Source organism: Kogia breviceps, chromosome 5, assembly GCF_026419965.1.
Source record: "Kogia breviceps isolate mKogBre1 chromosome 5, mKogBre1 haplotype 1, whole genome shotgun sequence".
In the NCBI taxonomy this organism is placed as follows: Eukaryota; Metazoa; Chordata; class Mammalia; order Artiodactyla; family Physeteridae; genus Kogia; species Kogia breviceps.
The window spans coordinates 137357004-137370408 of record NC_081314.1 but is presented as its reverse complement, the minus strand read 5'-3'; the positions used below and the strand labels follow the sequence as shown (position 1 = coordinate 137370408).

The following is a 13405-nucleotide window of genomic DNA, read 5'->3' as shown; positions in this document are numbered from 1 at the left end:
AAATATCATTCTTGGAATTTATATAAGCTACTGAAATAATCCTATTCAAAAAGCTGTAATTAACTTTTTGATGGTTTAAAGGCAAAAAGTTCTCTTGCTGTGAGAATATGAGATTTACCATAAAGTGGCCATTTAACGTTTGGTACCACGTCCTTCCCAAGCAAAGGATTAACCCAGAAATCAGGCTAGAGGCTGAGGACCCTGTCTTAGACCCAGGCGGCCGCAGGCTGTGCACGGGATGCTTGCTGTCTAGGGAGCAAGGCCTGTGCCCCGCACCAGGGGGTCACACTCACGAGAGACTGTACCTGGAGGGCAGTGTGCACTGGGGGCTTTGAGCTGTAGGAGGAGGTCACCGTGGGCCGAGTGCAGGCAAGGGCAGACAGCACCCCCGCTCTTTGGTGAAGGATTTGGATAGACCTTGGGACGGGGGTATGTGTCCGTGAGGCGTGTGGGTAGGAGAGTGGGCACAGCCTGCGTGAGGGTGACCGCAGGACAAGGACGGGCGGAACCCCACGTCTTCTGCCTCTTTCCCTTGGACGGTTCCCGGTCCCGTCCTCGTGGCCAGGGCAGCAGTAGCTGGGCCCCCGCGCCCGCCCCCCACCCCCCGACATCTCGTCTGTCTTCCTCTTTCTCACCCGCAGGCGTCATCTCAGAGGAGGGCCTGCGTGAGGAGGTGCCTGTCACCCTGCAGCACCTCGTCCTCAAGGTGGCCCTGGCACTGCCCGCCAGCAAGTTTCTGTGGTTGAAGGCCCAGGTAGGAGGCCGTGACCCCGCCTCTGTTGTTAGCTCACCTGCAGGCTTGTCGGCTTTCTGGCTTGGGGATTGCTAGCTGCATCAGAACCCTGACTGTTGGTTGCGAAGGAAGACGTTGACGGTTCTCCTTTTAGAGAGAAGTCTCTAGAGAAGAGGCCAGGTCCTGATTTGTGAACCAGGAATCTCTTTGCTTTGCAAAGTAAGGTGCTTAGCTATCCTTACTGAAAATATATTATTGCCGGGTGTTGGGAGTTTTTGTACATTTTTTTCTCTTGACTCTTTTACATTTTTCTTGTCCTTTAAAGACCTTTTTGGAAATAAACAAAATACGTTTCCTTCTCCTTTGTCCTCATCCTGGAAGAACTTAAGACAGAGATGGGAATAGACACCAAGCCGGGAGAGGGTTGAGTCTGATGGAAAAATCAGTAAGGATTGCTGGCGTTGTTTTCTGTGTCTTCGATAATGTCTTCTAGAATTTCTGGAGAACATAATGTGGAATCGTAAAGGGAACTCAAGATGTAACAGATATTTACCTCTGTATTTAAACACAGGACGCCATGTCCCTTCCATCCAAAGAGGGAAAATGACCAGAGGCCAAATTAAGTGTTCTCTGAGTGTGTTTCTCGGTAGCTCAGATGACTTGTTTTAATGACTTAACGGCTTCTTTGAGCTCTCGTATGGAACCAGTAGTGCGGAAACGTGCACTGGCACTTTTCAGAGGTGATGTTTCCAGAAAGGTAGACGAACACCCGGGCCCTTGGATCTCTGTGTTCCCCTAAGTCCTCTTTCTAAGGTTCAGCTGCCTCACAGTTGAGGATAGCTCCCACTGAGGACTTACTGAACGCCAGGCTCAGCGCGAGTGTGCTATGTATCATCTCACTTATCACCACTTACAGACGAGACGGCTGGAGCGCAGCGTGGTTAGGAGGCTTCCGTGGGGTCCCAGCCTTAAGTAGGGGATCCGGGATTGGACCCAGGCCGTGTTGCCCAGACCCTGCTCTCAACTTGACAACCCCCGTGAGGTCGCTGCCAGGACCCCAGTGAGATGATGGATGAGTCTGGGGCGTTTAGTTTTTTACCCCAGCTGAACTGGGCCGTTGGGGTCTTGATGATTTCGTTGGAAAGGGAACAGAGGCCTCTTACCTTGAAAGAACTGGTATTAACATATTAGTTTATATCCCATGCTTCATATTTTGCTCATAAGATGGGTCTGCTGGGCTTTGTGAACAGTAGCCCTCATGTGCTCAGATCAGGGCTGTGGGGACGCTCCAGGGAGACACAGATGCATCGGAGTCTGGGCTGAGAATCTGGAGCTCCATGTGTTCAAAGCCCAGAAGCCTTTGTTAAGAGGCTTGCTTATGTGTAAGGAACCGATTATATCAGCGCCGGCTTCCTGCTGAAATGCAGCAAGCGTGGCGTTGGACGGAGTCAGGCAGCCCTGGGTGGTGTGTTTCCCCGCCAGCCACCCGCCACCAGCCAGTGCCGCGTCTGCGCCGGGGCTCCTGGGCTTGAGCCCCACCTCGGTCATTAACCGGCCGTTACCTCCGTGTGCCTCAGGGTCTGCACATGTGAGATGGGGGTGACGGTTGTCCCCACCGCGGGCTAGTTGGGAGGACAAAGTGAATCAGCGTATGTGCAGCACCTGAAGGGCCCCCGTGCTTCCTGCTGTGACTGTTGTTAACTACAGCTGCTTTCGGGGGTGTGGGAGGAGCTCCTAACTCCTGAGGTTCCCCGCGTGTAGCATCCCGGCAGGCTTGCCGAGTGGTGGTTAAAATGAGATGAGAGGCCAGGAAGAGCACTGCCCTGCAGTACCTGTTCGCTCAGCAAGCAGCGGCCTTTGTCACATTCATAACATTCTGTTGCTCAAACTCCAGGAAGGCCCAGATGCAGAAATTATTGGAGGAAAGCGATCCGTGTTTTACTTACTGATGAAGATGTTTGTGACCAGTAGCCATTCGCATCTCAAGTCATCAACCAAACTTCTGATCGTGAAGGTAAGCCTTTTCTACCAGTTCCTAGTTCTAGAAGCGTTTTGTACCATCTTCCTTAGAGTAGATGCTTAGTCAGCAGTTGTTGTATTAAGAATGTATTAGGGGCTTCCCTGGTGGCGCAGTGGTTGGGAATCCGCCTGCCGATGCAGGGGTCACGGGTTCGTGCCCTGGTCCGGGAAGATCCCACATGCCGCGGAGCAACTAAGCCCGTGAGCCATGGCCGCTGGGCCTGCGCGTCCGGAGCCTGTGCTCCGCAACAGGAGAGGCCACAGCAGTGAGAGGCCCGCATACAGCAAAAAAAAAAAAAAAAAAAAAAAAAAAAAAGAATGTATTAGGACTGTTACAATTTTAAACCAGAAGGTTTTATGGCAGTTTTAATGTATTCTGTCCTAACCTGGCCGTGTTCCCAAGAGGCAACCTGGTGAAGTGGGAAAAGCGGGCACTTTGAAGGCCTGTTCCAAGATTTGAGTCCTGGTTCTGCCGTTCCTGGGTGGCACTGGACAAATTGCTTAACCTCTCTGAACTTAGTTTTCTCATGGTGAACGGGAATAACAAAACCGTAGGATTGCAAGGGAGGCTACACGCGATCAAAGAGTAGGCCATGCCTGGCACATTCTAGACTCAGTAAACATTAGATTTTGGCCCTCTGGGGAACAATTTAATAGGCGATGCCTCTTCCCTCAGCTCCGGACTCGGCCTTCTCCAGGGCCCTGGCGATTGACCCACGGCCCTCACCCACAGCACAGGTGTCGCCAGAGTCAGCGGAAGGGAATGAGGAGTTTGTTGGCTTCTCTCCTTTCTTACACTTGAACTCATTTTCCAGGGCTACGTCAGGTCTTGCTGCAGCGCTAGGAAATCGAGTTCCTTGGTTGCACTGGGCAGCAGACATCCTGGCCAGGGCCGGGGCCGGGCGGGCTGCTAGAAAAGTCACATCCATTGAATTTAGGGTACAGAGATTTTACCTTCGAAGTGCCCGCAGGCTTGCCACCCTTCAGCCTCAGGATGCGAAAGTCTAGGTCGTGACCTCGGCGAGGTTGTGCAGGTGTGATTTCATGACCACTCCCTGCATGTGGGTGGAATGGCACGTCAGGCTCTCCCTCGGAGCGCTCTGTGCAGCTCCCGTGCTGAGACCCCGAGTTCTGTCGTCGGGCCATTTGGGGATGTCATTTAACCGAGTCCTGCCTCCTAACAAGTTCTGCTCCCTTAGGACAGAACTAAGGCGGTGCTTCCGGCCCAGGCCTGGGTCTTGAGAAGCCACATTGAGATGCTTCGGCCCGACTGGGTCACTGTCTTGGAGAATTTCGTGCAGGCTGAGGGTTGAGCGGTTGGGAGGAGTCAAGTCCCAGGTGGAGAAGCAGACTTGCGAGTAGCAGTGGGATCTTTTCCCTTTTTATTATTTAGGAGTTGAAGGAGAGGAATAAGCAGCAGTGAGACGAGGAACTGTGTTCTCCTCGATCGAGCCCAGAGCGACCTCTCTTCCTCGTTTCCCTCAACAGTGGGTGTTGTTCTGAAGCGTAGCTTTTATAGTAAAACTGGATGGAACTTTTACCCCCTCTGCGCTCCGTGGGTCTCAGAGGACCCACGGAAAGCGGGTTCTTCCCTGACTTTTCAGATCCTGCGGGACACAGGGGTGTTTGAGCACACCTGGCAGGAGCTGGAGCTGTGGCTGGAGCACCTGGATGGCACCACGGAGGAGAACAAGGAGGCCGTGATTCAGTTTTTGGAACGTGTGAGTACGTGTTTCCCACGTAAAGAAGCACGTTCAGGACGACGCACTAAGTGACCCTCAGTAACATGAAGGCATTTTGATGTGCCAGAGCCCAGAGGCCTCTCCTCCTGACTCACTTCCTAACTCTTGCTGAGATGTCAGAACTATTTAGTTTTAGAATCTGTAAAATGGGATTATATTACTGTGTGCTGTTAACTTCCTCTTGGGCGTTTGCTTTTGTAGGAGGGATTACTGGTATACTAAGAGCGGTATTAAAAGCAATAGTCTGATGCGAAAAGGAGATATTTTTTAAAATTCTACAGCAAAAAGTTTTTAAAAAAAACTTTGTAGAAAAACTAGTGTCCTTTGAAGGCCTGTTGAGATTTTTGCTCTTCCCTTTATTTTACCTGCGACGTTTGGGGGCATTTTTCATTACACGTGTGACCATCTAAATATTTCCCACTTGACTCTTTAACGCTCAGGTTCTTCTGACATTGGTGGCGAATCCCTATTCATACACGGACAAAGCGTCTGACTTTGTCCAGGAAGCCAGCGCCCTGCAGGCCTCCGTGACGCGGCAGGACGCCGATGATGTCAGCATTCCCATCTCCCACATTGACGGTGGGTGCTGCTCCTCGGGCTTCTGAAGAGCCAGCCACGCTGGTGTATCAGAGGCAAGACAGAATCGCACTGAAGCCTTGTGCGGAGGGCAGACGTCCCATCTCTTTGCATCAGAGATCAGCCGCCTCTGGAATTGGAAATCCCCTTATTTGTTTACGTAACAGGAAATACGTATAGGGCTTATTTGCTGTGTTGTTTTTATTTGTGCAGTGTTTACTTTGTGCCAGGTGATGCTCTAAGCTCTTAATAAATCCTAACTCATGTGACCTTATAAACAACCCCAGGTTGAGGGGGATTATCCTCATTTTATGTATTGACAAGGCAGCTGAGGCACAGAGAGGTTAAGCAGCCCGCTCAGCCTCACACAGCGAGGATGTAGCAAAGTCAGGATTTGACTTCAGACACTCTGGCCCTAGTCTGTGCGTCAAACCTTGTTCTCTGTTGCTTCTCAGATTTTGGCTTATTTCCATGACTATCCAGGTTACAGTTTCTGGGCTTCTCAGTGTCACCCGAGGAAACTTCAGCCTGTTATCACCTGAGCTGGATAGTCCTGCATTTTGTCTGGCAGAGATCTTAAGCTGTTATAGATAATGCCGTTACTTGTCTAGAACCAAACATTACACTAAGCATTTTCCCCCAAGAGAAGTTTAGCTTTTATTCTTTCCTCTTTTTGCACACGTTCTCTTGCTTGCCCTACCCGTGGGGTTCTGGCAGTCGGCTCCTCTGGCACCTCTTGGCTGGCCTTGATTCCCATCTTTGTGCCTCAGATGTTCTCGACGTGGTGGGTGTCCTGGTAGAAGGCAGCGAGGGCTTGGATGAGGAGGTTGGATTCGTACTGAGTGAAGACATGATGCTGCCCACGTTCCCGTTCAGCGCTGTGGTCCCCGCTGCCCTGGAAGCCAGGAACAAGTTGCTGCTTGGCACACAGAGTGAAGCAGGTACCTGTGTGCAGTGAGGGTGTTCTGGCTGCGTCAGGCCAGCTGGGTCTCTGGGGGGTTAGGAGGTGGGATTCCAAGGGCTTTGGAAGTAATTGCTGAAAACCCAAGGCAGCAAGGGTTCAGACCCACCAAAGCGATAGCTACACAGCTGGTAGAACTAAGTGTACAGGGGTAGGAATCTAGAGGCCGGCTAGGCTGCTGGGAAATGGGTCATTTGACGGGTGAGTCTGAAATAATGTGTTTGCGTGCCGGCACAGACACCTGCTGTAACACCGGTGTTTTCTCTTCAGGATTTATTCGTGATATCTTGATGCTAAGGTACAAGTCCTTCGTCCTTACTGGGTATCCAGGCAACATGGACCCAAGAAAGCACTCACAGATCGCAGTGGTGTAACCAGTCAGGCTTGCTCAGGCTTTGCTGCAGTAACACATACGCCCCAGTGCGTCAGTGGTTTAAGGAATAAAGGTCTCTCTCTCTCTCGACCTTGTCATAGTCCAGGACGGGTCAGGTGCCCTCCTGGGTGGCTGTTGTCCAGGAGGTAGCTCAGGGATCCTGGCTGCTCCCATCCTGTAGCCGTGCCATCTCAACATATGGCTTCCAAGGTCACTGTGGAAGAGGAAGAGAGAGTGGACAGTCAAGCAGAGGTGTTCCGGCCTGGCCTGGAAGTGGCTAAGCGAGTCAGTCGTGTGGCCCCAGCCTAACTGCGAGGGGGGCTTGTGTGCCAAGGAAGTGGAAATGGCTTGGTTTGCACCAAGCAAGTCCCTGTCCCGGGTGGCCTTGGCCTCACCTCTTCAGTGCCTGGGTCTCCACTTCTGGGCCTCAGCACCCGAAGTCTGACAGTGTGCTGTATGTTTAATAAAATGTCTGGCATGGTCTGCAGTGGTAGCATCTGCCTTCCAGCGTGCTTGTGTGATCGCTTGCAGAATTGTTATGACTCTTTCTGGGTCTTGAATATGGGTGGGAGTTGGTGTTATTGATGGGTCACAGAAGGGCGGTCCCAGCAAGCCTCTCCCTGCTGTGCCTCCCTCCTTTGCAGGAGAAAGCATCGTGGCGTATCTGACAGGGGTACTGACAGACCTCCTCCATACCCAGAGAGACCCGCTGGCTCTGTGTCTTCTGCTTCAGTCTTACGACAAGTTGGAGCCTCCGCTCCCACCTTGCTGCCGTCAGCTGTCCAGGTTCAACAGATACTACAGCCTCTGGATCCCGGAGGCAGCCCGAGAGGCCTTGGTGAGCTGCGGCGAGCACCCCTCCCGCGGAAACCTAGAAAACCCCGGAGGTTCCTCCCCGCGTGGGCCGCGGCGGGCTGTACGCCAGCTGTGTAGCTTTCACACCTTAACAGGGTGAACGGTCTTCACCTTCTCGTTTCCCCAGAGTCGGAAAGGAAGGCACGTGGTGTCTCTGCCACTCAGCTAACGTGACGAGACCCCGAGGGGGCTCCGCGATGCAGCAGAACCGAATTCGCCGCTGGCTGCACGTTTGGGCTGTGAGGCTGGGGTTGGAGGCGGGGTCTCCTCCTCCCTGCCCGGGTGGTCTGTGCGCGCTCGCCTCATGGCCCTCGTCTGCACACCTCAGCGGCCCCTAGGCTTGGCGTGCTCAGTGGTTAGACCTGAAGGCCGCTAGCAGGCTATGCTCTGCTAGACGGGACAGTGAAAAAAGAAAGAAAGAAATGATTTTCTCGTGGTGGGGACTGCATTCTTAAAAGGGGTGCTGCAGGTCTGGCTCTGATGCAGCGTGCTTAGGATTGCCGGGTGGAGCAAGAAGTTCCCTTCGTGTGTGCGCTTTTGTGTATTCACTCAGTTGTGGCTGCGCTTGCAAAGCAGGCAGCTCAGCAGGACCTCTTCCTCTTATGAACTTGGTAGCAGGAGCCTGTGTTGACTGTATGTTCACGGTTTGTTAGGGCCTCATCCCTGAGCGCATCACGCGTATTTTACGCCATTTAATCCTCACAACTCAGAGAGGGGTCTGGACCTAACTATCCTCCTTGTACACGTGGGGGAACTGAGGTTCAGAGCGGTGCCGCCTCCGGGCAGTGGTGGACTCAGGATCCACGCAGGCCTCTCGGCTCCAGAGCCCAGGCCCGTCACAGCTCTCGCCGCCTTGCCCGCCTGACCGGCCGTGGTCAGGAGGTGGTCAGAGCCACACGGCAGCTTCCGCGGGTGTTAGCAGGCCGTGCGGTGCTGCACGGTGCTCCGAGTGTGGGCGTCCACTCCGTGGGGTCAGGCACTCGGCGGTTCCCACCCGTGAGGGCGCGTCAGGATCCCCCAGACGCTCGTTCAGACGTGGTCGCTGGGTGTGTGATGCAGCGGGTCTGGGGCGGGCCCTGCGATTTGCATTTGTGGCACGTTCCCGGGTCGTGCTGTCGCTGGTCCCGGGCCGAGCCCCGCCGAGCTTCAGGGCACCATGCAGCCTAGTTGTACTGGCCTTGGGAAACAGTGTTTGGAGTTACAACGAGAAAAGCCACAGGAGGTGAATAAAGAAGGCAGTTCGGGAATTAAGTTAGAAATGACCCACTTGGAGACGGAATGACTTCGGGAACTTATCTTCCGTCCGGCCACGTCCTCTCATCCTCCCGTCCTCCCGGGGGAGCCCTTTGGAAGGCGTGCAGCTCACCCAGCCGGCTCTTTCCCAGGGTGACATTTCCCAGTTTCCAGGGATTAATCACGGTGACGCCTGTGAGTAAAATCCTGTCTCTGTGCCGCGTGGCTCCTGTTCTCCAGAGCGTGTAAATACCTCCCCGGCTCAGTGCCCTCACGTGGACACACGCTGGGAAAATAGGTGTGACTGAGCGTGTTGGGACTTTACTTGAATAAAATGCCACAGGGTCACATAGATTTTAGTATCAGTAGGTGATTTTTGTGAAACGTCCCTCTGTGTGTGTGTCACCCTGTCCCTGTTTTAGCACCCTGTGCCCTTTGCCCCTGGTGCTGATCTGTCTTCTCTTTCCTCCTCTGCTGTCTCCCAGGCGCTGCAGACGTTGGGCAGCCCTGCTCCGCCGGACCCCCCAGCCCCCTCCTTCAGCGCCCTGCTGCAGATGGCCTACACGGGCCAGGGCCAGGGCCAGGGCGCGCTCCCGCTCCTGGACGAGGGGGTCCAGGGGCAGCTGCGGGCTGCCCTCCTGCACCTGCCGATGCACCAGGCCCTGCGCTCCGCCACACACCTGCTGCTGTACATCAGGAGCGCCGTGGAGAACTTCGGCCAGGTCAGCGCTGCCCCTGCTCCCTGGCTTCGCCCCCTGCGGAGAGTGTGGACTTGTGCCGGCCGGGTCCACCCTGAGTGACGGTGTGGATGGAGTCCTGGGGCCCCGCTATCGCCCCGTTTGTCCACACACGGGGAGGGCGGTGGCCAGCGTGCAGGGCCCCGAGCGGGCCACGGTTTCGGAGCCTCGGCTCCTGGTGCTGTGCCCTCTCCCTGGAGCGGAGGCGCAGATCTCAGACGGGGAGCCACGCACAGCTGAGCGTGGTCGCTGGGGCAGCTGGGGCCGGGCGGGGCCCTCCCCACGGCTGAGTGGGTCCGTGGCACAACCAGGTGATCCCTCTTCCTTTATAAGTTTTAATTCGGTGGCTCATTGTTGGGCCTTCTGTCCCTGAGGTGGTTTACAGATTTTAGTTTAGGCTTGTTGTTGGTTTTTAACATTTATTTATTTATTTGGCTGCTCCGGGTCTTAGTTGCCGCGTGTGGGATCTTTTTAGTTGCAGCATGCGAACTCTTAGTTGCGGCCTGTGGGATCTAGTTGCCTGACCGGGGATTGTACCCGGCACCCCTGCATTGGGAGCGCAGGGTCTTAGCCACTCGACCACCAGCGAGTCCCTTAGTTTAGGTTCTGAGGGGAGCCTTTCCCCCTCATCTTGGCCAAAAGAAATCTGTGTGTTTCATCAAGATTTAGGAGGACATGTCTTGTTAAGAAGTGACTTTGAGGGCTTCCCTGGTGGCGCAGTGGTTAAGAATCCGCCTGCCAGTGCAGGGGACACGTGTTCCATCCCTGGTCCGGGAAGACCCCACATGCCGCGGAGCAGCTAAGCCCGTGCGCCACAACGACTGAGCCCGCGCGCCACAACTACTGAGCCCGCGCGCCACAACTACTGAGCCCGCGCACCTAGAGCCCGTGCTCCGCAACAAGAGAAGCCAGTGCAATGAGAAGCCCGCGCACTGCAGCAAAGAGGAGCCCTCGCTCGCCGCAACCAGAGAAAGCCCGCGCGCAGCAACGAAGACCCAAAGCAGCCGAAAACAAATAAATAAATTTTTAAAACTTTTGTAAGAAAAAAAGAAAAAGAAATGACTTTGAGGTTGTTGGCAGTTTATGGGGAGTTGTCATTTTAGCCTGCTTCCCTCCTTGATTCTTGTTTCTGGCAACCCGCCCCTTCTGGCCCTGGGGAGACCCCGGCAGTCAGTGTTCTGGTGACTGTCAGCCCTTCCTGGGCCTGAGGGTCGTGTGTCTCTCGTCCTCACAGCTGGGCAGGAGGACGGGGCCTCCCCTGCTGCAGTTCCTCCTGGACCTCCTCGGGCGCCTGGTCATCCACTGTCAGCAGCTGGACGCCCAGAACCAGCAGAAGCGCCAGGCGGCCCAGGCTGAGTCCGACCTCTTTTTGGACGTGGAGTCCATGGCCTTGCTGGAGTCGGCCGATGACAAGGTACCGCCGCCCTTCCTCCCTGGGTCTCCTTCCAGTTCGCCTGTTCCTGTGAGGTCACAGCCACTGGCTTTCCCTCCATTCTGCTTAAAAGCAAGTACGTGTTCACTGCAGGGCAGAAGGGAGATGCAGAGGACTCCGAAGGAGGCCCGAGGCACCATCCCCCCCCCCGCCCACCCCGAGAGAAGCACGGTTTACTCGGGGCATTCATCTCTCCAGCCACTTCTCTGCTCACGCTTGCCCTGCCGCGAGCACTTGCCCTCCCAGTGTGCCGTGAGCATCCTGAGAACTCGGACTGTATTTTCCTCTTCGAGGGTCGCAGCCTGTGTTGAGCAAGGCCGGGCAGTGGGCGGGGCCCTTCGTTGTGAGCGCGCACAGCGGCCGCACTGCCTGGGGAAGGGTGAGCCTTCCTCTCCTGCTGGCGGTCTCGTGAGTCAGCTTTTGAACTGGGGCCAGGCCGAGCCTTCCTCACCGTTGGCCGTTTGACCTGTACTGGGTTCGCGTGCAGGCGTGTTCCTCAGTTCACAGTCGAACGCATGGCTCCCTTCCTTTGATCTCCAAGGGGCCTTTCTTGGGTGGGGCATTTGTTGGTGCAAGACCACCTGTTAGCCAGTCGTTGGGCAAAGCACTCTTGATGTGTGCTTTTCTTTCTAGTTGGGAAAGCTCAGTTGGAAAGTATGATAGACTCCTCTTTCCTTCCTGAAGAGTAAATAAGGGAAAAAAAATGTATTTCTGTCCCCGGGGACTGGGTGACTTCATTGGCTAGGAATCGTGTTCAGCGAGGCTGCAGCCAATCATCATCTAGTCCAGCAAAGCACACTCAGCTGCTCTCTGCTCAGTGGTTTAAACTAGTCTTGGGGTCAGAGCTAGTTCCTCAGGGGGTCACTCGAGGCCCAGTCTCCTTCTGAAAGTGGACGCAGGCTCACCTTCAGTTCTGGATCGTTTAACCCCCACCCATCTTCCCCAGCCACAGAGTCTCTCCAAAGCCCGGGTAGCCCTGCCCTGCTTGTCGGGTGGTACCCGCGTCCCTCAACCAGATGTATTTAGGAGGGCGGGGTTGCTAGGGAGAAACCAGGAGACAGTTGACCGTCATCCCATCTTGGCATTTCTACGTGGCCCGGCCCTGCCTGCGTGACTGTGGAGAGCAGTTTCACTGCACAGTAAATTCACTCAGGCTGCATTCGTCAGATTCTTGCTGGTCTGGGGGTCACTGACCGAGTCACAGTCCAGGCCCCATCGTCGTACAGGGGAGGAGGTGCGTTATGATGGGGTAAGAGCTTTGGGCTCGGGTTGGGGCGCCGCGGGCACCCCTGCGAGGCGCACTAGGACTTGAGCTTGGGGTGGGGCGGCTTAGGAAAGCTGCCTCTGCTCTCCGTCCTCCTCAGTGGCAGCTGCTGGCCGGGCCCTGGGTGAGGCCTGTGCCTTGTCACTGTGTTTCAGACGCTGGAGGAGGTGCTCGTGGCCGTCCTCAAGCATCCCACGCTGGAGGGCTGGTACCTGGCCCTGGAGCAGCAGGCGCTGCCCCCGCACACGCTCAGTCCCGTCCTCGTGAAGCTCCTGGCGGCCCACCTCAGCGCGGGGGTGCTTCCGCTGCTGGTGGCGAGTGCCCCCATCCTCCAGAGCCTTGGTCAGCTGGGGCTCCTGGCCAGGTACTCGGAGGCCGTCACCCAGAGCGTCCTGAAAGAGCTGCGGAACCGGAGGGCCCGCGCAGCCGCGCCGACGCCAAAGACCCTTCCTCAGCTCGAAGCCCTGCGGGGGCTGCACCCGTACATGGAGGGCGCCCAGCTCCGGGAGGTCACCCTGGCCCTGCTGAGCCTGCCCGAGGCCCACCTGGTGGCCCAACGACCCACTAAGTCCCGCCAGAAGGAGAGACACCTGAACGCTCTCGGGGAGACCCTGGTCCAGCTGCTGAGCAGCCACCCCCAGGAGCAGCTGCAGAGCAGCGAGCTCCTCCGGGCCTCCGAGTACGTGAGAGGCCTGGGGGCCTTGCTGCCCACGCTGGCCGTGGACGGGCTGGACGCCGTGCTCCTCCAGGCCCTGCAGAGAGAGCCGGCTCTGGCCCCCGCAGTCGGCGTCACCCTGCTCGACTACTGCCTGGCCCGGCGGACGCCGGTGGCCCTGGGCACCGCGGCCCTGCTCCTGCAGCACAGCCCTCCTCACCTGCTGCGGTTTGAGCGGTGGTGCAGGCGGGCCAGCCTGGGGCTCTGCCTGCAGGAGGCCCTGGACGACTTCCTCCCTGTCGTCCGCGTGTACCTCCAGTGCAGGACCCGGGAACACTTCACGCGCCCCGCAGCAGGTACCGGAAGCGGGGGGCCTCGGGCAGCCGGGAGGGCTGAGAACTGTGTGTCCACCCTTAAGCCCTGGGGCTTCACGTTCTGGGGGTATCGTTCAGTTCTGTTTCTCCTCCGATGTCTGACCCAGCTCTGAGGATGGAGCTCCCATCGACCCTGAGTTACCCACGGGAAGCTGGGGCCGGCGGTGGGCGGTAGCTATGGCCGTTGGGGGCCAAGGAAGGACCGGCCCCGCCTGGGTGTTGTTAGGTTGAGGTAGTGGCTCGGGTGATGGTCCTTAGCCCCGTCCCCCTCTCCCCACCGTTGGTTGGCAGCGTTGGTGAGTCCAGGCTGAGCCGGGGCACTCGGCTGGGCCCCGCTCTCTCTTCTCTCTCCACCCATTGGGTTTCAGATCCAAGGCACTTCCTGATCGCCTCCAATTCAATTTAATTCATTTTTATCGTGTGTACGAATGATTTTTCGCTCACTGCTTTG

At 56.2% G+C, this 13405-nt stretch overlaps 1 protein-coding gene across 5 annotated transcripts in view; it reads left to right on the top strand.

Moving 5' to 3' along the window:
• The window catches only part of URB1 (URB1 ribosome biogenesis homolog), a 76179-nt gene that overhangs the window by 26062 nt on the left and 36712 nt on the right, over nucleotides 1-13405 (top strand). For all 5 annotated transcript variants that reach the window (XR_010840832.1, XR_010840833.1, XM_067034996.1 and 2 more), the window contains exons 14-22: nucleotides 642-754; nucleotides 2628-2747; nucleotides 4357-4473; nucleotides 4935-5073; nucleotides 5841-6011; nucleotides 7049-7242; nucleotides 8978-9214; nucleotides 10464-10643; nucleotides 12081-12936. Coding sequence is in view for 3 of the 5 variants with exons in the window: in XM_067034996.1 (XP_066891097.1) it covers nucleotides 642-754; nucleotides 2628-2747; nucleotides 4357-4473; nucleotides 4935-5073; nucleotides 5841-6011; nucleotides 7049-7242; nucleotides 8978-9214; nucleotides 10464-10643; nucleotides 12081-12936 (2127 nt within the window). In the remaining 2 variants the exon portion in view is untranslated. The remainder of the gene's footprint in view (nucleotides 1-641; nucleotides 755-2627; nucleotides 2748-4356; nucleotides 4474-4934; nucleotides 5074-5840; nucleotides 6012-7048; nucleotides 7243-8977; nucleotides 9215-10463; nucleotides 10644-12080; nucleotides 12937-13405) is intronic.